The following is a 22,536-nucleotide window of genomic DNA, read 5'->3' as shown; positions in this document are numbered from 1 at the left end:
CCGCCCCCTGGCGGCACCGCGCACGCGCCCCCCGCGAGCCCGCCCCGCCAGCCCGGGGGCCGTGAGGGGAAAGGGCGGGGCGCGCGCACGGGCGGCGCGTGCGCGGGGCGGCCCCGCCCTCAGGGCGGCCCCTGCCTCAGGGCGGGGCCGCTCCGCACCTGAGCCTCGGAATCGCGGGGTAGGGGCTTCAGGTAGGGGGGAAAAAACTGAGGTGGTGGAGCCCAACCTGTGTCCCAACACCATCGGGTCATCTAAAACATGGCCGTGAAGTGAGCGCCACGTTCAGTCTGTCCTCAAGCACCTCCCGGTACGGTCACTCCATCACCCCCCAGGGCAGCCCGTTCCGATGTCTCATTAACCCTTCTGTGGAGAAATTACTCCTCATGTCCGACCTGAACATGAGGAGTAGCGTAGCTACTTTCCGTGGCGCAGCCTGAGGCCGTTTCCTCTCATCGTGTCCCTCGTTGCCGGGAGCAGACCCCGACCCCTCACGGCCGCATCCTCCTGTCAGGGAGTTGTGAGGGACAGAAGGTTCTCCCTGAGCCTCCTTTTCTCCAGGCCGAGCTCCCTCAACCGCTCCTCATCACACCTGGGCTCCAGACCCTTCCCCAGCTCCATTGCTGAGGGGTGGGAGGGTGGCAATGGCCCCAGCCCAGTGCCCACATCTGGGACTGGTGAAAAAAATCAATTATTTTGTGGGGTTTTTTGGGGCGAGGGAATAAGCATGCATATTTTAAGCTCCAGCACCAAGTGCACACAGTGCAGGAAATGTGAGTGAGGGAGCTGTGGGTCTTGTAAACCTGTGCCTTACTGTCCAGATCTGTAATTGTAGCTTTTCATTCGAGTGAGAGGTAGATGTTTAAATGTGTGTTGTGGCTTAAATGGGCTAGAGTTTTCTTCACTGTTCAGCACAAACCCAAAATATAGCCCATACTAGCCACCTTGAAGAAAATTAACTCTACCCCAGCCAAAACCAGCACATTGTGGTAGGAAATAGCTTTGCCTTCTCAGGTGACAAGAATTCACACAAGCTTTCAGGGTCTGAGCTCCCTTCAAACACACTAAACTAAGCTCAGCTGTGTAGCCCATCACTGTGCAGGATGTTTGACTTGTCACGAACAGCCAGCAACTGAAGTTAATAACCCCAAATTGCAGCGTGGGTGCTTTGGTGGGAGGTATAGCAGAGTTTGTATTTACAGACACTGCCTGGGAAATGCTATGAACACAGTAATGAAGAAAATGTGCTGATTTGACACATTCCTGTAAAAGTTTCCCTCTATTTAGGCTAAAGTTTTCCCAACTCAGCTGTTTTAGCAAAAGAAACATTTCAGTGTAAGACTGAGTTGCGTGTTCTGCCTTGAGGTACATTCCTTCCTAGAATTCACAGGAATTGAATTCACAGGAATACAGAATTTGTAGGTTGCAGACTGGTAGGGCAAGTATGATTTAGAGTCCCCTCATGATCTTTGGTGAAGTTAAATTTTTAATATTATAAATCAAAGTAAATGATATCTCTAGTACATCAGAATTCCCTTTAAAACTAGCAGGATGTGTGCTGCCAGATATTGCAACATCGTTTGATTTACACGGTGGGAAAATTTTTCTGTTTGTGTGTCTTACAAAGTCCATGTCATGAGATGCCCTTCCTTGTCCATTTCTTTGCCACTCTGCCTGCTCCTACCTGCTGGGGATTCCCCTGGCAGGCGGCAGCACAGACGTGGTGCACTCCTTTGACAGTGAAATGCTCCTTTATGCTTCAGTAATAATCCTGCTGTTTATTTTCCTACACTATGACCAATGTCCTTCTGCTACATTTTCTGCTCCATGATACCTTCAGCAAAATGTTGTCCTGTTTCTACCTTCGGGTTGATTTTGAAGTTATCAGCTAAAAAATGGCATTTCAATGGCACTACTTCTGATTGAAGGATGTGAAAAGTGGCTGCATTTGTTTTGAACAATGTATTTCTCACGGTAGCCCACAAAGGGCTCAGCTTTCTGTTTTGCAGCAGGAAGCAGCCGCTCAGCTCAGTGAATTCATGAACGAGCTGCTTGCTGACAGTGCATATGCCGTGGATCTTGGTTCTGGAACTTGAAAGGTCGCTGAAAAAAAATGTGTTAAATGGCAGTATTGTGTGCTGTAACCGTGTGTGAGAGCGGTTCAGCTGTCTGCTAGAAACGCTTTCTCTTTGTGGTTAGGTCTGGGTCCGCCTGCCCCAGAGGATTACAGAATCTCCATAACTGCAGGCTTCTAACAAAGAGCAGACAAACGTCTCTGGGAGTCAGGCAGGGACAGCTGGATCCTGCGGGCCTCGGGGGAGCTGCTGCCCCAGGGCAGCCTGTCCGAGCCCGGGGCTGTCTGCAAATGGGGATGGATACACCTGCCCAGGTGGAGCAATTGGCACGGAACATCCCTGGTTCTTATACTCGTGTTCTTTCCCAGCCTGCTCCTGCTCCAGCCTGCTTCCCTCTCGTTCCAGGTGCCACAGGCGTGTGCCGGCCTCTTTGCCCAGCCTGCACCAGCCTCACCCGGGCCTTCAGCGGGGAAAGCATCCAGGAGGAGCGGCTGGGATGCTCCAGGCTGGCAGTCAGCACACAGCTGGACACGGTAGGAGCTGGGTGTGGGTGCAGAGTGCCTGGTGCAGGACATGATCCCTTCCAGGCTCATCCAGAGGCTGCTGTTCCATCTGGCTGCACCTCAAGGGTTCACTTTCTGGGAGAGGGAGAAGCATGTGGCAGAAGAATTCCACATTTTTACATTATATCATCACACCACTGGTAAGAATTAATAATCATTGAGTTTCCCCTTCTTTGCCCAGTTCAGGGGTAAGCATGACACTCAGTGTAGTTGTAAACAATGCAGTCAGTTACATTTTATCTACTTCCAATGCTGCAATGGAATCCTGTAATCTTTGTGATCCACACTTAATGAAATGGGCTAGAGAGCTTTCAAGCAGGTATCTTTTTATTATAGAAAGGATTATATATTATATTAAATTTGGACTATATTCAAACATAAATGTACTTTAATTACATTAATAATTTAAACAATGTTTAAATAAAGCACCAAGTTAACTTGATTTAAATAACTGATTCAGTTTCCACACTGATTCCTACAAAATCCCACTAATTTCATGCAGTGTTTGAAGAACTGGAGGCCAGAGCTGATTTCTCAGTAAAAACTAACTACAGTTCAAGTGCTCTGCACACAAGGGGGAAGCTGACAAAGTCTGAGACGGGTGGGTTTTGAAGCAGAGCTCCTACAAAAGGATTCATACAGAGCTGAACATGGACTGGGTTGCTCAGCTGTTTCTCTACCTTCCATGTAAACTATTTCCACACATTCAAGTTGTTCCAGTTTAGTTCTCTGTACTAACCTCTAGATTTTAGATGATACAGCTTTTACCTTGTAAAACAAGAAACAGCTTTTATTTTGAAACAGCCGTGTTAAATTCCGTGCCCCCAGCAAACTCAGCTGAATGCAATTCACACATTCAGTGTAATACAGGCCCACTTTTATCTAAATAAGACCAAAAGAACCTGGCAACATAGATACAGGAGATTTTATTTAACATTGTGTACAAAGAAAGGCTACAAATGCCTTAAGACATTTTTCCCCCAAATACAGTTCTTGGATCCCTTTTTCATACCACATTTCTCAGAAAGTAAAAAAAAAAAAATCCAAAATGACAATTTTCCCTTTCCTCTTCTCTTTGGGCCTAAACTGAGAGATGTTTAGCAGTATGGTTTCAACCCCTTTCCATATTAAACTATGAGGATTAGGTTTTCTTTCCCCAAAACTGAGCACTATGAGATACTGAAGCACTACCAACAGCAGGATAAAATGTCAAAAACTGACTCCCTAACACGGTAGTGTTTAAATAATGCCAACAGTATTAGCTCTGATGAAACCCAAAATTATCCAAACAATAACAAGTTGTTTGTCTTCTACATCTGATAATTTAGGACTAATTATATAATTTAATTGTATTTATATTTAAATAAATAGTCTTAACTCCTTTCCTTGGAATTCTTCATGGATTATAAACACTTATAATACTAGAGATAAGAACAAACTACACAACTTACATAGGCAAGAGAAGGCTGAGTTGTTTTGTTTTGGTTTTTTTTTTGCTGGACAGACACAGAAAGGACAACATTTCAGTGTGCTGCTGTGAGATCATTTTTAAATTCACCATTTCATTGTGGTGCTTTTCAGTTATCCCTACACAACAATTCCTTACCCTCTTTTTGCTACCTTGGTAATCACTCTCAGTACTCCTGAAACACTGGTCCCTGCATAGCTAAGTTTTATCCAGGGTTCTGCCAGTTTTGTATGTGACTGTGAAACCCAAGACAAGACTTCTTTTAGGCTGTAAGAAGCAGTAAAGAAGGCAGGGAGAAGAAAAGGCTCTTGTGGAGAAATGACCTTTTGCTATAGCAGCTTTTACATTACCATCTACTAGATATGAAATAGGTTTTAGATATAGATTGCTTTTCAGCTCTTGGTATAATCCCAAATTAGCATTGCCCATTTCTCCCAAAATGGAACTAAAATGGAGGAGTTTTGAGCTACTCCAGATCAGCAGTGGATCACTTGGTTGGGTGCAGCAAGAAGGAACTCCCAGCTCCTTCCTGAGCCTGATCCAAGTGGCCCAGGGGAGATGGGAGCAGCAGCCAGGCCTCTGTCACTGCTGGGCTGGACCTGCTGTGACCTCTCCTGGGCTCATCTCCAGGAAGCTGCTGGAGCCTCCTTGCAGGCAGGAAGCTGTTCTGTACTCAAGCCTGCCCTTTTGTACATCCACAGGGGTATGAAATGCTGTGTGGTGTAAATCCTTCTGCAGATTAGAGAAACAGCTCAGCTCTAGAATGTCTCCTCAGAACATCCTAGCACAGGGGAAAAGACCACAGCAGTTCCACAAGCAAAAGCTCTAGCACAGAATAAAACTGTCTCTATTCTGGTGAACCATTTTTGACAAGAGGATTTGAACATGACTGTGATTAAGACAAAGCAGTAGAGCAAACACTTCTGCTAGGCTTGGGCACTCTGTAATTTTATTAATTCCCAAATATGCTTGAACAGCTGTAAATGATAGAATTTTACTTAGCTCACAACACAGCCCTGCATGAGTCCAGAACTTTAGCACTACCTGGTCCACTCTGCACAAGAAGACTGGAAATATTTTCATTATCTCCAGGGCTCTGTTCTGTAGCTCTGCTACAAACTGAACATCTCAGTGTGGTATTTGCTACAGAGCAGAAAGATGTGAAGTGGTTCTGTTGGGAAAGGAAGAGCCTGTCTTACTGTGAGGTAAAACATGGCAGCAGGAAATAAATGATGTAAAAAAACTGCTGCATGTTTTGCAGTGGTCTCCAGCAATGTCACTGTAAGATGGTATCACAAGAGAATCAACAGTGGAGACAAACTAGAGAATTTAGTCATTTTCTAATTCTGGACAAGAGCATTTATGAATTTGCTTGACCCAAGTGGCATAAATCTAATGATGTGGTCCCAGAAGGGAGACTCAAGGCAACACATACACTCAGGTTTGCTTTGGTCCTACTGCCCCAATCCTTCTGTCACTACAGCTGTTGTGTTGTTTTTATCCTTGCAGCCCAAACCAGACTTCTACCTTAAACAATAATCCAACTTTGTGGTTCTAGGAGTTTAGGAGCTTTTTTCTTCCTTGTGGTGGTTTCACCTACTTTAACAAACAGGTGCTATAGCTGCTGCCTCAGGGAGAAATTGCAGAGAGCAAGTGATAAGCTTTGCTTTCCTGGCACTGAACTGTGAATGTTCACTAGCAAGAAAGAGGGGTTGCAGCACATCACAACTGTGAGGCTGCTGTAGCTAAATTCCTGCCATTCCCATGTTCATGTTTATTTACTGGCAGGAGAGCTTTTGCTCAGTTACCTAGGGCACTTCTGTAACTCAAAATGACAGCCTCATTCTAGTCCCAAGCAATGTGACCTTGAGCAATTCCTAATTTTGCTTCCCTTTTCCATTTGTGATGGGTTCATTCCCTGATGATTGTTAAGGAACAGTCTATTAACTATAAGTGCTTCCTTTATAGCTTCTGTTGAGTTTAAGGGCAATCCATGGATTTAATTCTGTTCAATTAGAAAGTTCACAGAACACACATGAACATTTATTTCATCCTAGTTCAGAATGGAGAATTGCTAACACTAGTCCAAGGCTCCAGTATCTCATTTTGTACAGGCCCTGTGTTAAAGGAAGGGAATGGTACCATGTTTATTTTTCACTAATAGCAGTAGGACAGTCTTAGCAAAGTCTACAAAGAAAAACATCCCTGGAGCAGAAATTGAAGAGGGAATAAACAAGTGACTTTATATATTATATGAGAATTTGATTGTATTTGGGAATTGCCCTTTCAGATTTTTCTTCTTCAAGGAACAGAAGCAAATCCCCCCCCAAGTTCCTGCACAAATGTATTGGTCTTCTGTTATTACAAATCTCTGTCATCTTGAATTGAAGTAAAAAGAGAAAGGGGAAGTTTTTTTCTTAAAACATTTCCCATTTTATACTAAAACTTCCATAAGAAGAATGCCACATCTGGTAAAATTATCCCAGTAGGTGACCAAGCACTGAAACAAAAGGATTGATTACCTAGTGAGGAATCAGAGGAGGTTGGGGTTTTGCCATCAGACTTTAAACATTTTTAAAACCACATTGGTCAGTTTACATTTTATACACACTTGAAAGAATGGCACGTGAAGGTAAATTGACACATTGTGATGCCTTCCAGTGTTACACAGGAGACAAACTAATCTGGAGACCCAGGTCTGCCTTAAGGAACAGTCCATTTGTTTCAATAAACTCATAGAAAACTAACAGGAACAACCATAAAACAGTTTTAAACAGGTAAAACGAATAAACTGTAAAAATCCTGCACCTCCCATAAATATCCTCTGTGGCTCCAGCAGCTCATGGCCACAGCGCGAGGGCCGCGTGGTGCCGGACGATTCCGCGGGCGCGACGGCGGCCAGAGCCGAGCTGGGCAGTGGGCACTGGCAAGGACGGGCACCCCACTGCTGCATTTTGCCCTTAGCTGTACACTGAAAAATAGCAGCATTAAAATACAGCCTGAAATAGCTTAGCTACTACCTCAACTTGTTAAAAATGTGCAAGAATAAAGAACACCAGCAGCATTTGAATGGATGTATTTCAATTTGGTTTTTGACACTTCCCTCCCATACAAAGCATACACAAACACAAAGCTGACTCTGAGCTAGTAACTGTTATTTCTTGTCCATCTTTGAAAACTTTTCCCTTCATTTACTTAACTTTTTAAAATTTTACTTAAAAACCTATTCAGTGTTAAAAAAACCCACAAGAATTTGAAGGTAATTTCTAAATGCCAAGAAACTGATGCTTATTCCCCTCCTTAAACTGGAGAGACACAGACTATCATAATCACCTGAATTTCCTCAGCTGAAAATTTCAACATTTCAGATTCCTGTTCCTGAAAGTGACATTTGTAAAAAAGTCTCTCCAATACATTAGAAACTGAAGGAGCAAAATCTCCCAGTGCACACATAAAGGGTAACTTCTTGCTAGTTTGCTCTTGTGTTGTTTATATTGTACCTTTTAACACAGAAAATTAAAGAATTCAATTTTCTGACACAACTCACAAGGGAATGTATAAAAGGAGAAATCAGAAGGCCTTTTCTGAAGCCAAGTTTTGCATTTCCCTTTTTGTTTAAGTACGATAAGGCTTATTAAAAAAAAAAAAAAAAAGCCAAAACACAAAAAAACTCTTCCAAACAAACAAAAAAAACCCAACCAACATCCCTGGGAAAAAAAAACAAGATAAAAGCCTTTTGGAAATACTTAATTTCTGAAAATATAAGACTATTGGAAAAAAATGAATTGCAAAATTAAAGGAAATTCAAGAAATCAATTCTCGTATTTCAAATCAGTCCATTATTTCATCATCAGCAATACGATCCACTATCTTTTCCAGCCCAAAATTACCAGCTTTGGGGAAAACATATTCATACTTAACAGAAATAATTAATGGGTTAAGTTAAATTAACTTTTTTTCCCTGATCCACATGCCTGCATGTTAGATAACATTACATTAGAACTGAGCATTGTAATGAGAGACTGACAGCAACAACCTGTCACAGTAACCAAAGCAAAAGCAATTTTCTCATGGTTACATACTATAGATCAGTAATCTAATATTAAAATTAACTTCCTATATAAATAAAAATTAAAAAGTTGGGCAAAAGTAAATTGGCACAGTCATTATGGTATTACTTTCCAGTTTCAACACTGCAAGGAGCAGCCACAGATTGCAAACACCAAAGGAAAAGGCTATCACCCAGCACCAGGTGTAGCTTGGGTTGTCTCCCTTTTCCATGAAGTCATCAGCAGTGCTCCTGCCTCAGGTCCATCCTCCCAGGTGGGAGCAGGCAGGAGTGCAAGGATTGCTGTGAGCTGCTGGGGAAAAGGGAGAGCAAATACAGAGACACAAACACAGAGAATGCTTTACTGCTCTGCACCACATGGCTCAAGTCAATGGTTTTGCAGGATTGTGACCAATTTTTACCTTCAAACAGGCAAAAAATGAATATAAAAATTTAAAAAATCAAAATCTTAAGCCTTCAAGCTTCCTTGCCTTCATTCCCTCCCTCCCCCAAAAAGCACTTCCTACTACAGAGTTTTTTCTTTTTTGCGGGTTCAGAAGTTGGAATGTTGTGGAAATACATACAAGAGAGAAGGAATTTCTAGTTGTACATTACATTACAAAGAGGTTTGCTCCCAGACCTAAGGAGGGAGGGATACTAAGCAATATTAAATTCCTATAAGAATCCTTACAAAGCATGCAAAATATTGATATACTCACAAAATTGAAATTTATATTTGTTCCTTTCTGATTTCGCAACTTCACAGTACAATAATTTCTAATATTCTGCAGCAGTCAGAATTACAGTGACTACAAAATCATTTCCCTTTAATTGTTTTCTATTTGCTTGCAACACTCCTTTGCTATTTTTTTTTAAATTGAGAGTTTGCAGATCACCCATCAGAAAATGTGCAATTCAGCACAAGAGGAGTTGCTTTCTGTGTCATTTTTCCCTGCGAATGATGTTGACAACCTGACCCTACCAATCTTTCAACATCTGTCCCTCCCTCCCTCCCCTTGTGGTGCCAATCCCTTCCCTTGTGGTTCCAGCTCTACTTCTTGCCAGGATGATGATGGGCAGATGCCACTAAATGGATGCTGCATAGCTGGGTAGGAGTAGTGGGGGCTGCAATAGTTTAGGACAATGGCATTGCTCCCACCCCCAGGATGTTTGGCACAACTGCTTCAGAGCCAGAATGCTGGCTCTGGACACCAGCTATTAGATCCTGCAGTTTCAATTCCCTGGACAAATCCTGCTGCCTTTTCCACCCCTGTAGCTTCAACTGATTTAGGGAGGGAAATAAAAAATTGGTGTTTGGCCAGATCTTTTGTACTGCTAGATGGGAGTTCCACAGAAATTTCTCCACTGCTCTTAATTGAAACAGAGTTGGAATTTCTGGAGAATTTACAATGCATGCTACTTGCTAGATTGTCCATAGAGTACATTCTGGCATTTTTTCAGAGCGTTTGTATCTATCAGAAAAAGACTCTTGTAGAAACAATGTACAAAGCCTCCAAAAATTCAAGTATCAAAAAAAAAGATGTTCTGATAAAAGTCTGGAGTAAGCAGCCAGCCAAACTGAGAGTTATTGATTTTTTTTTTTTTCCCACAAATTCTTCAATTACTTTTGCAGAGATAATGTGTTTTCTTTGGAGTGTTTGGTATCAATAGTCTTTCCAATTAATTTTCATTAAGTTTGGTGGGGTCCAAGGAATTTAGCAATCCTTCCTGGATAATAGTGCCCCTGCTTTTATAAGCAAATGAATAACAGAATCACTAACTGTTATTCTCCCTGCCTCTCTTTCATTTACTGTATTTATTTATTTAATTTTGTTGAGTCTGTCTCAACCCAACAAAACCCATCAGAAGTGCAACATAGGCAAGAGCAGGGCATCTCCTTCCCTGGGGTGTACAAACATTTCTATGGGAAGGCAAAAAACCATACAAACAAAATAAAAAACCCAGCCCCCAACCAGACAACAGTTCTAGCTGTACATTAAACTCTTTGATTTCTTTAGAACCATATTCAAATCAAGACTTGAATTTCTGTGGAGAGAATTTTAGATCCCAGACCCTTCTCTTCTCCTTCCTCTTGCAAAGCAATGCTATTTTTTGTGGCCTCAAACAGTACTTGAAAAACAGCAGTTATTAAAGACACAGTTGTGATATATCCTTTAACGTCCCCTCTCCCAAAAAGGGGTGTCCTATCAAGTGGTCCAGTAGAAATCTTGAAGTTTCTTTATGATAAATTAAATCCATAAAATGAGGAATACCTTCTGTCCCATTCCTACCAAGAATCATCACCACATTCTGTGGTGCATTTGTCCAAGTGTCTATTGCTCCTTCTAGTGGAGATTCCGCACAGCTCCATCTCCGGTTAGTTCTGGTTCTACCAGCACAAGGAGGTTTTTCTCCATTCTCTCCAGCTTGTCTCTGGGTACCAAACTGCAGGAGCACTGAGGGCCAGAATTCCTCAGCACAGGAACAGTCTGAGGAAACACCAGTCATCTTTTTCCCGGGGTGACAGAGTTAGCCAAAAGCAGTTTGTGTCCTGTTGGTACCGCAGGCACCTACACCTCTGTAGAAAAGAGAATGCTTTGCCTCTTGCTGTCTGGGGTAGGGATAGTCTCTAGCTGCAGGAAGTACAGAAGAACTTGAACCTGGAAAGAGAAATGACAAGGTAATACTAAAGCCCTGTAAAAATTCATTCTCATCCTGGCTATGGGAGAGCTAGTGCTAGTGATACAGCTCTCTCTGGCACATCTAGCAGCTGTGGATTTAATACACTGTATAACAGCAGTAGAAAAAGTAGAACTTGACATGCTTCAGAGACATGCTTTTTAGATTCCAAGTGGAAAAACCATGCTGGAGGTTCCAGCACTGACAAAATTCAATCTAGAATTTGCCATTACTCAAGGGAGAAATACAAACCAGTCTGACTCTGTGACACAGGCTCTGTGCTCCAATCCTCTGCCTTCAAAGGCAGCAGTGGCCAAAGAATTTTGTTGTGCATCAGTGAAGGTGGTTTAAGTGCTGAGGAGCATTGTGGAAATACTTCCAATTCTTTTATCCCAGGCCAGCAGCATGGTACTGGAACACAGCTCCCCAGAAACTAAACTCTTCCCATGCAGGAGCACACACAGGATGCACACACACAGACATTCCTTCATGAAAAACCATATTTGTACTGATGTAAATTGACCTGCCTGAAGGAATACTGTTCTACAGACAGGCTAAAATGTCTGTGTGAGGCCAAAAGTTGTTTTATGTTTACCAAAAAAATGACCATGAAAGCCCAGCAGAGTCACTGAGCCAGGCCTGCCCCAGACTGTGCTTTCCCAAAAAGTGTCTTTACAAGATGGAATGGCACATTCAGGATTTTACCTGGGACATGACTTCTAGTGACCAGCTGTCAGTCATGGTGATGGGCTGGGTTGGGTTAGCAGGGATTTTACTGTCCTTCTCTGAAGGTCTGAGTAGTGTTGGTCCAAAGACAGTGGCAAGATTATGCAGGGACATCTTGTTGACGCTTTCCCTCTCAGCAACCCTGGGAGAAGAAACAACACACAAGGCAGACCTTCATAAATATCTGAGTTTTATAAGAATGAGAAACCAAGGCACAAAGTTTAAAAATTTTGCCCAAGGGCAGAAAAGTCTGTAGCAGAAACACAATTAAAGCCCAGATTTCCTGGATTTTAATCCAGACTCTCAATCACAAGATGATCTTTCATGTCTCCAGGGACAGTCTCTGATATGTACAACATACTTATGCAAATCAACACATTGGGCAAGCATTAAGCCAGCTTATTGCATTAATGTCAAATGCATGGCAATACTTTTTCACAGGTACAACCATATTACAAAGGCATATACAAAATCAGAAAGACTTGACTACAAAAGGAACTGACAACTGCAGTTAGGCAAACTGCTGGAATTTAAAAAATAGACTGTACTGGATTTCAGACACCTTCTAAGGAAAGGTTCCCTAGACCTTAAATATAGGTAAATCTTCATGGTTTGTACAAAAACCTTTCCTGGTCTGTGTATCCAGATGCAGGTGCAGTCTCAGTGACATTGCAGCAGAAATTTCCATTTGCGATAGATAAGCCCTGACTCTTTTGTTACTCCTTTCCTCCAGTCCTAATCCTTTTTCAGTAGGAGTGGAAATGGAATTCAGGATTTACTACCTCACTAAGTGAGTATGAGACAATAGTTATCTGATGAACATTCCCAGCAGATCAGCAAATACTTCCTCATTTCTGTGATTCAGCAGGTATTTAAAGAAAAGGCTCCAGTTTCACAATGGCTGATGCTTTACACATTAAATGCATTTCTGTAGGAACCACATGTTACCTTTTTAAATGGTCCAGAAGGAAAAGGAATGTCACAAGGTTGGGTTCTGGAAGCGATAGCAACAGATTCAACATACAGCTCTCCTTTGCAACGGGGTCTGAAAGTGCTACAAGACAGAGAACAAGACATCACCACAGGTAGTGAGTGCAAATCTGACTGACTGAGCCAAGTCCCAGAACAGCCAATATGGATGGTCCCAAAAGGACTGTGACTACATCTTCATGAGCTGGAAGGTCAGAGCTGCACATCAATACCCCACAGCATCTCGTTCCTTTATTTCACAAATGCATTAAGAATCCTTTTCTCTCTTCTTCAAAGCAGTTCAAGCGCTTTGAGGCTTTCAATCATTGATGTTTTTCTCTGCATCAGGATGAGGTACATAAACCCCTCCCCTCCAAAGGGGGCTTCCCTGAAGCCTGCCTGGGCAGTGAGTGTGCAGGGCCCCGGCAGGCAGGGGCATTCTGTCCTGAACCTGTCCTTCAGAGACCTGGGCCTTTGCAGCTTGCACAACAGCGTGCCAGGCGCCCATCCTGCACCACGTGGGAAGGCAAGGCAGTGTCATTCTGAGCTCCATCCCACTCCCCTCACAGCCTGTCCCAGCTTTTATCCAGCACTGTAAATCTGGGGTTTAGGATGCTTTAAGAGCAGCCTCCCATGGCAGAGCCTCCATTACCAAGGGCTCCTTGTGCTGCACCTACCGATGCCTTCAGCAAAGTTGGGGTACAGCTCGTCTGTGAACAGGGGCTCGGGCAGCTCCCGGAAGTACAGCTTGAGGGTGCCTGCGATGGCGTTAACGTCCATCTCGCTCATCATCACTGACACATCCTTGTTATCTGAAAGAGGGGACAGTACAGGAGGGGTAAAGGAACTGCTGGCCTTGCATTCCTTCTTTTCCTCGCTTTGGCTCTGTTTATCTTTCGTCTCTGCCCAAATAGCTGGGAGTTTTCCTGTTTACATTTCTCCAGATTAAATGAGCAACCTTCCAGCTGAGAAGCACTGTAAAAATGATTGCAAACACTTCATTGCTTTACACCAAGCCAGGGAACCTCAGCCTCCCAGGGCTAGCTGTGCTGTGCCAGCAAACCTGGCCTGATCTGAACAAGCCCTACTTGACTGTATTTATATGCATTTCAACTTTTATTACTGACAGCAGTTGTTATTCCAATTCTCTGCCTCTAACAGCTTAGACTAAGAGATTCTGAGATTCTCTAACTCCCCATTGAGTGTAGCTAAGGCAATTCAGGGCTTATATTTCCCTTTTGTTACTATTAAGAACAACAAAACCAGCCCCTCTCCCTGAACTAAACACCAATCAGCATTGGTTTCATAAAGCAGTGTAAGCCAGCATTTCACAGACATGAAAAAAGTTGTTTTTCAAACTGTGAAAGACCCTTACTTGCACTAGGAGCGATTCATCAGTGGTTTTTGATATCTTAGGGTGATTGAAAAGAAAACACAAGAAGGAAATTTCACTAGAAACTGAAGGAAAAGTGCAGGGAGGGTGAATTTGAGTGCCTGGCACAGATGTTGTGACTGTTGGAGTGTGGCTCGAACAGTTCTTCGACCATCACATGGAAGATGGAAGTGGGGAAAAATTTCACTTTTTGTACCTCAGCAACTCAGAAGCATTTCACCTGCCTGATCTCAGGTGCCTTTTGGAACATACAGGCCACTCTTTTAAATGTAGCACCAGTAAGGAGCCTTTTTCTGCTCAAGATCAAAGAGAGCTTTGCAAAGGTTGCTCAAAGTGATCTAATTTTCTAAGCCTGTGCACATTAGTCCAGATGGAGTTAGGGAGAGAAGCCCTGACCCCCCAACCCCAGTTACATAAATACCCCTCCTAGTTCTAAGGAACATTGGCTTTCACAAAACATTCTTTATTTTAAGGACTTCTACTAATTTGGACACTTCACAACAGTGATTTCTGATTGCTGATGTTTTCCCCCAGAGAGGTGTCTGCCATTTACAAAGATTTGGCAGGGCAGGTAAAGCCGTAATTTCATGTCTGCTGGGAAGAATAAAAAAGCATGGTTTGGTACAAGGATCATCCTCTTGTAAGTCTTGGGTTATATCAGTAAATTAAATACGCAGCCAGGGTTAAAATTATTTTCCTTGAGTGAGAGTCTCTACTTCTTAAGGCTTCTTGGGCAACATAAGATTAAAAATAGCACAGTCACCTGGCAGGGAGCTCAGGCAGGTTCTGAGAGAGCAAAGGGAAAAACCAGACCCAAGTACTTACTGACATCAAAGGCAGCTTTCAAAGCCTGGATGTCGGTTGCGACTCCGGAGACGCGGTAGATGCCCACCTCCTCCATCCCGCGCCGCTCGATCTCCTCCACGCACTGCCGCACGATGTACGGCACCTTCGACCTCTCTCTCCTGAGGGGACACACACAGAAGGGTTCAGCTCAGCCCAGGCCCGCCGTGCCTGTTCCCCAGCCAGCCAGGATGGCTCCGAGCGCCCCAACATTTCCCTGGGTGAACCTCCTCTGGAAAATGGGGTGGGAGGAAGTCTGAGCGGGCAGTCAGGACTGAGCTGAAAAACTCCTTTTAAAACTCCTTTTCTGACTGTCTCAGCCTTGCTCTGGCTGTTCTGCAGCTTCCCTGAGCACTTCAGCTCTTGGCCAGGTCCCAGAGCCTGCGACTCTGCCCAGGTAATCAGAGGATTCCCAAACAGCCCTTGGATACATAGCAACTCTGTTGCTTTCAAACTGATGCAATTCCACGGGGAGGAAATACCACACTTCCCAAACCATACAGCAGAACAAACAGGTTTCTGCTGGCAAATGATTCATGACAAAAGATCAGGGGTTAAAATAATACAATGGGATCCAAAGACCTTGAACATTTTTGATTATGGAAAGGAAACATCACTGTTCAGTGGCTCTGGAAATTTGTGACCATGTCAGCTAACTACAGAGAAGGCAAGTGCAAGGGGGATTTCCGGAATTCAGAGGAGTGATAGGCTGTCAGTAAACAGCCTGTGTGCACACTGCTTTTTATCTCTGCAAAAAATGAAGCTCAGAGATTGTAAAGCATCTCCAGTCTGCAGCCACAGCTACACTCCTACACTAGTGGAGCAGGCTGGACTGCCAAACCCCTCAAGGGGACACAGGCAAGTGCACCCCACTGGCCAGTTGTCTTCCTGAAACACACTGGGGAGAAACGTGACCCATCAGCTCACTTGGTGACAATGGCAATCTTGACCCCAAACACGCCCGTCTGCTTGCGGGATGGCATCCTCTTCAGGCTGAACTCCCGACTGGTGAACTTCACTGACAGCTTCACTTCCACCTGAACCAAACACAACAGCTGTCACTTTTTGAACATTTTCTTTTCTTTTTCATGCTGCAATGAAGAGCAAAGAAATAAAGCCCACAGGAGGTACAGAAACAGAGCTGATTTCTGTTTGCACACTTACCCCATTCATTGAGATGACTGTGCGCTGCCAATCTTTGTCCTGCAGTGCCTGTGGGTCCAGCTGGAAAACAGAAGTTACCCATGAGCTAGGAACAGACTTCAGAGAAACCAGCCAGCCTGGGAGGCTTCTGCAAGTGAGCAGAGCACCATCACTTTTACCTTCTTTTCTTTTCCATAGGAAAACCTATGGAACACTCCAAAGTTTCCCTGTTTCAGGGAAACCAGGTATTGGATATTGTGCAGTTCTCTAAACAGGGCTGATGAGGGTTTATACCCATGGAAAACCCAGCAGCATGAGAGCAGTGTCTGCTCAACAATAAAGGCAACCTCAGGGAGCACAACCAATATTTGAATCTGCTGAGAAATCATGGAAAGTTGTCCTTCAAACAGCCTATTCCTTTTCATTTCTATTTGAGCATAGAGGCAGGAAGAACACCAGACCCTGCTATTGCAAGCACTCATTAAACAGAAACAAGTTCCAATCTCTCATTTTCAGCCTCACTTGATCTCTTGAGTGGACAGTTGTGAGGCTGGGGAGCAGCTGACTCAAGTGCTAGAATGTCACCCAGCAATTCCACTACTGCCTTGGGAGAGCCCAAACACATCTGAAGGCCTGAGCAGTGGCACTCAGCTCCAGGGAGACTGGCAAGAGAGAGGAGGAGCTGTCTGCTTGGGGGCTTGATCAGCCATTGTAACCACCAAAGCAAGAATTCAGTGCCTCCTGAGACAGCTTTGTAACACTTGGCTCTTGAACACGGAGGCACAGTAAGACCAGGAGGAGGCCACTGCAGCAAACTCTGTTTTGAGGTTACTGCTGTCAGCAAACAGGCAGTCATAACCAGAGCTGCTTTGCAGCACAGCTCCCCCCTCTCACAGAGCCCCGTGCAGGGCCAGAGAGCTCTGGCAGGGGAGGGAAATGCTGGAACAATGGCAGCTGCAGGAAATTCTGGGAGAGCTTAGACACGGTCATGGTCACACTCAGATCATCAACAGAGCAGCCCAGTGCTGCTGACAGCTACAGAGACAAGCCCCCACCTAAACCTTCCCCGCTCCCCAAAGAAAGGCAAGCAGCAGAGAGCACAATTCCTCCCACTGCAGGGACCCCAAGCAGCACAGAACAAGCGAGGCCAACCTTGTCCCTGCGCGCTCTGTTACGGACGTGAGCCCACAGCGGGATGCTGCCAGCACACACAGGCTTCCATGGCAAACTGGACCGGCTCCTGTAGGTGCAACGCTGGCAGAAATTCCTGAAGAGCCCTTGTAAGGAATTGTCAGCAACCAGCAGCTCCCACATTTTGGGATTGTGCAAAGGATGGGCAGCAGTGCTTGGCTTCAGTGCCTCAGCGACCCCAAAGACAGCACTGCTCGCCAAGGGGGTTTGCTTTTAACGCCGGCAGAACAGATCCGCCCCGCCCGTGGGGCTGGCCAAGGGCCCTACGAGCTGGCCGGTTTCTAGGCTGTTCTACCCTGAACTTCCGTGCTGGAAGCTTGATTTCTTTCAACAACTGAATTCTTTCCCAGAATCAAGAGGAAACCATTTCTGAAGTGTCTGGTTTCCTATGAGGAGCCACCATGCTAACTATTCCTGAAAGCTTGATCTCCAGCTCTGAGGAGTCATCTTGTTAAGCTGCCAAAATGGCCCTGCTGATGGACACAGTCACAGCCAATCCTCTTGCTGGGAACCAGTTTTCCATATGCTTTTAGAATGGAGTCACTGAGTGTATTATTTATAGCAGGGGGTCATATTATTTATAGTTTAAGACTAAAGGGGAAAGAGGGTTTGAATATTTGCCAAAAACTTCAAAGGAAGAGTCCAGCAGAATACAGTTATGGTTTATTTAAGCTAACAGGTATTACTGGGTATGTCTCAGTAATGACCAGGGAATTCCTGTCACAGCACAAACCAAAATCAAGTAAATAGCTGTTAAAAAATAAAACCATCCTGCTCTCTTCTCAAGAGTAACTTTGACACTGCTGCAAAGAACAAGCAGAATCAGAGTGCTGGAGCTGAGAACTTGCAAAGACTTTTCCTTGCTGGAGCTGAGAGCTCACAGAGACTTTTCCTGGCTGGATAACTGCTGGGGCTGAGCCAGGACTACGAGTAAAGCTCCATGTACCTGCTGCTGCCTCTTGCTCCCTTGTTTCTGAACTCTCCTGCAGAGCTGGCAGGACCCCTGCACTCCCTCCTACTGTTTGACTCCTGCTGGAAAATGCCTTGTACTGAATGGAGACAGCCAGGGACAGCAGGCACCAGGGCTGGCTGACCCAGCCAACCCTGCATTAATCACTGGCAATAACAACAGTAATTAAGGGGGGAAAAAACCCAAACTCCTCCAAGGTGCTTTTTAAATAACAAAGCAAAATGATGGAAGCTATTAAAAGAGCAAAGCTTGAATAAACTCTCAGCAACACTGAGTGAGACAGGAAGATCAGGTCTAACAGTCTGGTAAGTCACAGCAGGACATAACAGAGTCAACAGGAAACCAAAAACTGTCACTGGGACTTCAATCAAGCTTCAGTCGTGGTCCCAAGTGATGACTGACCTGAGGCCAGCAAGAGCAACAGAGGGAAAGGGCAGCTGGAGCAGGCAGGGAGAGAGCACACTGAGGACAGTGAGCTAGCAAGAGTGATGCTCCAGCACAGAGGACAAACGGGGCCATGCTGTCTTCTGGCCTGATTTGGAGATCAGTGACCTGAAAGAAGGAGCACTGAGCAGAGGAATGCAATCCACAGCCAGCATGGCAAAGGGAGGCAGCTCTGAGCAAGCTGTTCCAGCTCAGGCAGGGGAGGCACTGTGCAGCTGCTGCCTCTGCATTGGCCAGTGGAATTTACTGCTCCTCTCCACTGTTCCTCCAAACAGTGCTTTGGGGTTTGAGTGACCTGCCCCATCTCCATTGCAGCAGAGCCACTGTGTTGTTCCCATGCTCTGTGCAAATAGGCCAGACCTGCTAAAACCCTCACAGGCTGCACTGCATGGGCTCCTTTGCACAGCCCCCACCAAAAGCTCATGCTGAACAGGAAAATGCAAACCAACCACTCTGTCTGTTTGCTGCTCCCTCCAGTCCCCTTGTGGCCTTTGGTATTTGCAGTGGCAAGCTACAGCCCCAAAGTCACTAATGAATCAAGCCAATACCTCTCTGTCTCCTGCCCAAAACACAACAGAACAAAGCAGCTCAGCACCACAGGGGTTTCTGAGTGCAGCTCTCTGCCCCTTGTAGCAGCTCAGCACTGAATTCAGACAGGGCACAGCAGTCAGGAAAGGCTGAGAGTGCAGAGCAGCGTGCTGAGAGCTGGAAAAAGGCAAACTGGGGATGCTGCTCTGGCAAATGCAAGCCAGGCACTAGGAAGGGTGTCTATGCTCTGCCCTAGGAAAGCACCACAGAGAGCTTGATCATGATTTCTTTTTCCCCAGAGAGGAAAGAAAACATGCAGAAGGAGGGAAAAAACAAAGAAGCCTCAGTGGAAATGAAAGAGCATGGACTGTGGAACATTAAGGTTAGTGTGTTTTATATATACAGTACATTCACACTACTTCTTCCCTTTATTAAATTTCCCAGGCAACTTTACACCCCATCAATTCTGAACTGTAACTAATGTGACATACATGTTGTCAGAGCCTCACTGCTGCTGGGAACTCCCAGTCCTGCCATAACCCCATTCTTCTCACAGCTCCCCACTGACAGGTTAATCTTTCCCACCATCACCCTTTAGGCATGACCCATTGGCTTCTTCATTTCCCCCCTGTTTTCATTGCTGGGACAATGTTCTGCTTCAGCAAACTGTTTAAACAAGCTTGAGTGAGTAAAAGGTTTCAAGTTAACACTGGGGAGGTACAACATGGGACAATCTGGTTTACATGGAAAACAACTTAATGCCTGAAATAGCCATGGGCACTGCTATGAGACATCCCAGATAATTAAGATAAGAGTGATTGTTCTGCAAGGCAGCTGGGAATGGTGCTGCTCCATAGAATGAGTGATCTAAGGTCACATCCTCCCTGATTTTCCAGCACTGCTGTGAGGGAGAAGGAAATATTTAGCTTGAGCTGATCATGCAGAAAAAGAAAACAGCAAAGGAAATGGCACTTCTAGGAGGCACCGGTGGGAGGAGCTGGATCACAGAGTGAGATCACTTCACTCACTCACAGCTCCCACATCCACGCTGGTCCTGCTGGCAAATGTGCCCGATGGTGCAGTCTCAACACCAAACAAAAGCTGCTGCACTCCACACATGGGTGTGTTTCTGCCACACGAAGTGCAAAATTCAAGGAGCCAAAGGGCCAGCCAAGTGCCAAAGATGGACTGCAAGGTAACAACAGAAAGAAAAGCCCAGGGTGCTCACAATGAGAGGGGCTTATGCCCACAGCTGAACTAAGCCTCACATTTCCTCCCACCATGTGATGTCCATTCTGTCCTCCTCCAGCTCCCCAGGAATTTCATTTCACAGTGTGCTCAGGGATAGTATTTCTCATCCCTGAGGTGCATAGAAGCCCCCAGCCACATGTGCCAGTCAGTTCAGCACTGCACACCCAGCACTGCTGTGCCCAGGTCTGGTGAGGACTTCACCCCTACATTTACAGGAGGTTCTCCTACACTAAAACCTCATGGGTTTATGTTTCAGAGATAAAAAACCTGCAGACTGGCAGGAAAGAAGCAGCTCTTGCATCTGGCTGTACAGACAGACAAATAAAATATTCCATAGGAAAAGAAAGTATGAGCAATGGGAGCCATTCAAATTGCTGCCCATTCCTGGAAACTTGTGACATGGACCAATTTCCAGCCTTCCTTCCTTCACTGCTATAATGTAACGGAGAGATTTAACAAACATTTCTACAGCCAAAACAGTCCCAGTCTCCTTGATTGTCTTCATCACTGAGGCTCAGTATTTGGTGAGTCAGAATTCCCAGTAGTGGGAAGTTGCATATTTACAATCATTCATGGCTTAACAATACACTGCAATTTGGCCAACAGAGAAACTGCTCTGCTTTTATCAACAGGAGGATGCAGACACGACTCTTCATGTTCCCAGAGTTTTTAACTAAAAGGAATTTATGTAACAAAAATCCTCACCCAACCTCACAGACCTTGCCTTTAGACAGACACACTTGGGCTGAATAATGACAGTGAAACAACAAATCAGAAACCCAGGATAAACTACAAACTCTAAGGTAAACAAAATTTGATATAAAAGCACCTGGGAGAACAGCCAACCTTCAGGCTGTAATCAGATTTTGTTGTTGCATTATTATGGTTTCTTAATAGAGAAATGGTGTTTACTTCAAAAATGGAACTAAACCAAAATAAAAACCTTTAATAATTTTCATCAATGCAAAATTTTACCAGACTGTCATATGACTTCTCTTTGATTCAATAGTGTTTGAAATCCATGATGGGACAGAAATCACTGAAAATTAAAGGATTATTCTGGCAATTCATCAAGTTTCTTTATAAACTGCAAAGGGGATTTATAGAAACCAAGAGAGCTTTTGCATGTGCCTTTTATGATACAACAGAATGCAACATTTGTGCATTGATTAAAAACATTTTAATTGATTTTTTAACCTTCCCACTGTCTAGGTTTCTCTAAAAGAATCAGGATGCAATTAATATTTAATTGCTATCAAAGAGTATTTTTATTTACTAAAGTATAAAATATATTTACAGAATATAAAATTGCTGTGCATAAAAATGCCCACAGCTGTGAGAAGGAAAAAAATTGCCAAATTTTGAAAGATTTTATTTTTTATAATCTTTCTATGTAACATATTTGTAGAATTTATCAGGTCAGTGATTTCAGGGTTCTCTGTTATGAGCACACAAATCTCCAGGGCATTTCAGGGCTGAAGACTTGCTCTTTTGTAGCTGCTCAGCTCTGTGGAAAACAGCCTTTGTTAGCTGAAGGGACACAGGGATTCCTGGTCAGCTGAGACACTCACACACAGCAGCCTGTGCTGGCATTTATTGATCTGCACACCAGCTCCCTTCAAAATTACAGTCATTCATGCATCTGAGACAAAAGCTCTCTCTGAAACCAGGAGAGAGGGAAGGAAGAGGCTGATCCAAGTCATTTAGGCAATGAACCCTGCCAGAGCGAAGGTGGGATGTGATCCCACAGACCACCCTCACCCTGAGCTGCTTCTGCAATCCCAGAAATGGCCTTGGCCTGCATGACCATCACTGCAGGGATGGCCAGGGAAAGCTGCCATCCACAGGGAGGAGAACAGCCAGACCTAAATGGAGGGGAACTGGTGAGATCTTTGAACATGCCAGAAAGGAAAAGGTATCTGGGCAGGGTCCCTGTTCTGTTCAACAGCCACTCCTACACAAAGAATGTGTCCTCAGAGCAGGCATTTAAACACCCTCCTAAAGTTGTGGACAGACAGTGCAACAAATGGAACAGGATGGAGGACACATGTTCCCCATGGTTTCCACACAAGGCCTGATTTCTCCTACATCCAGCTTTAGTCCTCTGTCACCCAGCAGCTCCCCAAGAGCAGCAGCCCTGTGCAATCATCACCTCCCCACTGTATTACACATCTGCCACACAAAGTGTCCCAGGCCAGTTCCCAGCAGTGGAAATGTTCCTCAGATGCTGTCATGGACACCACACTCT

The 22,536-nt window shown here is 44.6% G+C and overlaps 1 protein-coding gene and 1 long non-coding RNA gene across 3 annotated transcripts in view; one reads left to right on the top strand and one right to left on the bottom strand.

The window, feature by feature from the left end:
- The first annotated feature begins 112 nt into the window (after positions 1–112).
- LOC139598797 (uncharacterized) lies at positions 113–19,381 on the top strand. The gene is made up of 3 exons (XR_011682010.1): positions 113–191; positions 2,478–2,605; positions 19,337–19,381. It is a non-coding gene; the product is annotated as an uncharacterized lncRNA (long non-coding RNA).
- Positions 3,543–22,536, bottom strand: part of BCR (BCR activator of RhoGEF and GTPase) — a 99,130-nt gene continuing 80,136 nt past the window's right edge. For both annotated transcript variants that reach the window (XM_071445602.1, XM_071445603.1), the window contains 7 exons: positions 15,926–15,985; positions 15,689–15,798; positions 14,744–14,883; positions 13,203–13,337; positions 12,505–12,610; positions 11,536–11,698; positions 3,543–10,811 (listed from right to left, as the gene is read on the bottom strand). In XM_071445602.1, the coding sequence (XP_071301703.1) occupies positions 10,722–10,811; positions 11,536–11,698; positions 12,505–12,610; positions 13,203–13,337; positions 14,744–14,883; positions 15,689–15,798; positions 15,926–15,985 (804 nt within the window). In that variant the 3' untranslated portion in view covers positions 3,543–10,721. The remainder of the gene's footprint in view (positions 10,812–11,535; positions 11,699–12,504; positions 12,611–13,202; positions 13,338–14,743; positions 14,884–15,688; positions 15,799–15,925; positions 15,986–22,536) is intronic.

This window comes from Agelaius tricolor, unplaced genomic scaffold (genome assembly GCF_023055355.1).
Source record: "Agelaius tricolor isolate 1412-34295 unplaced genomic scaffold, bAgeTri1.0.p SCAF_20, whole genome shotgun sequence".
Taxonomy (NCBI): domain Eukaryota; kingdom Metazoa; phylum Chordata; class Aves; order Passeriformes; family Icteridae; genus Agelaius; species Agelaius tricolor.
This window is presented reverse-complemented; position numbering and strand designations above follow the sequence as displayed.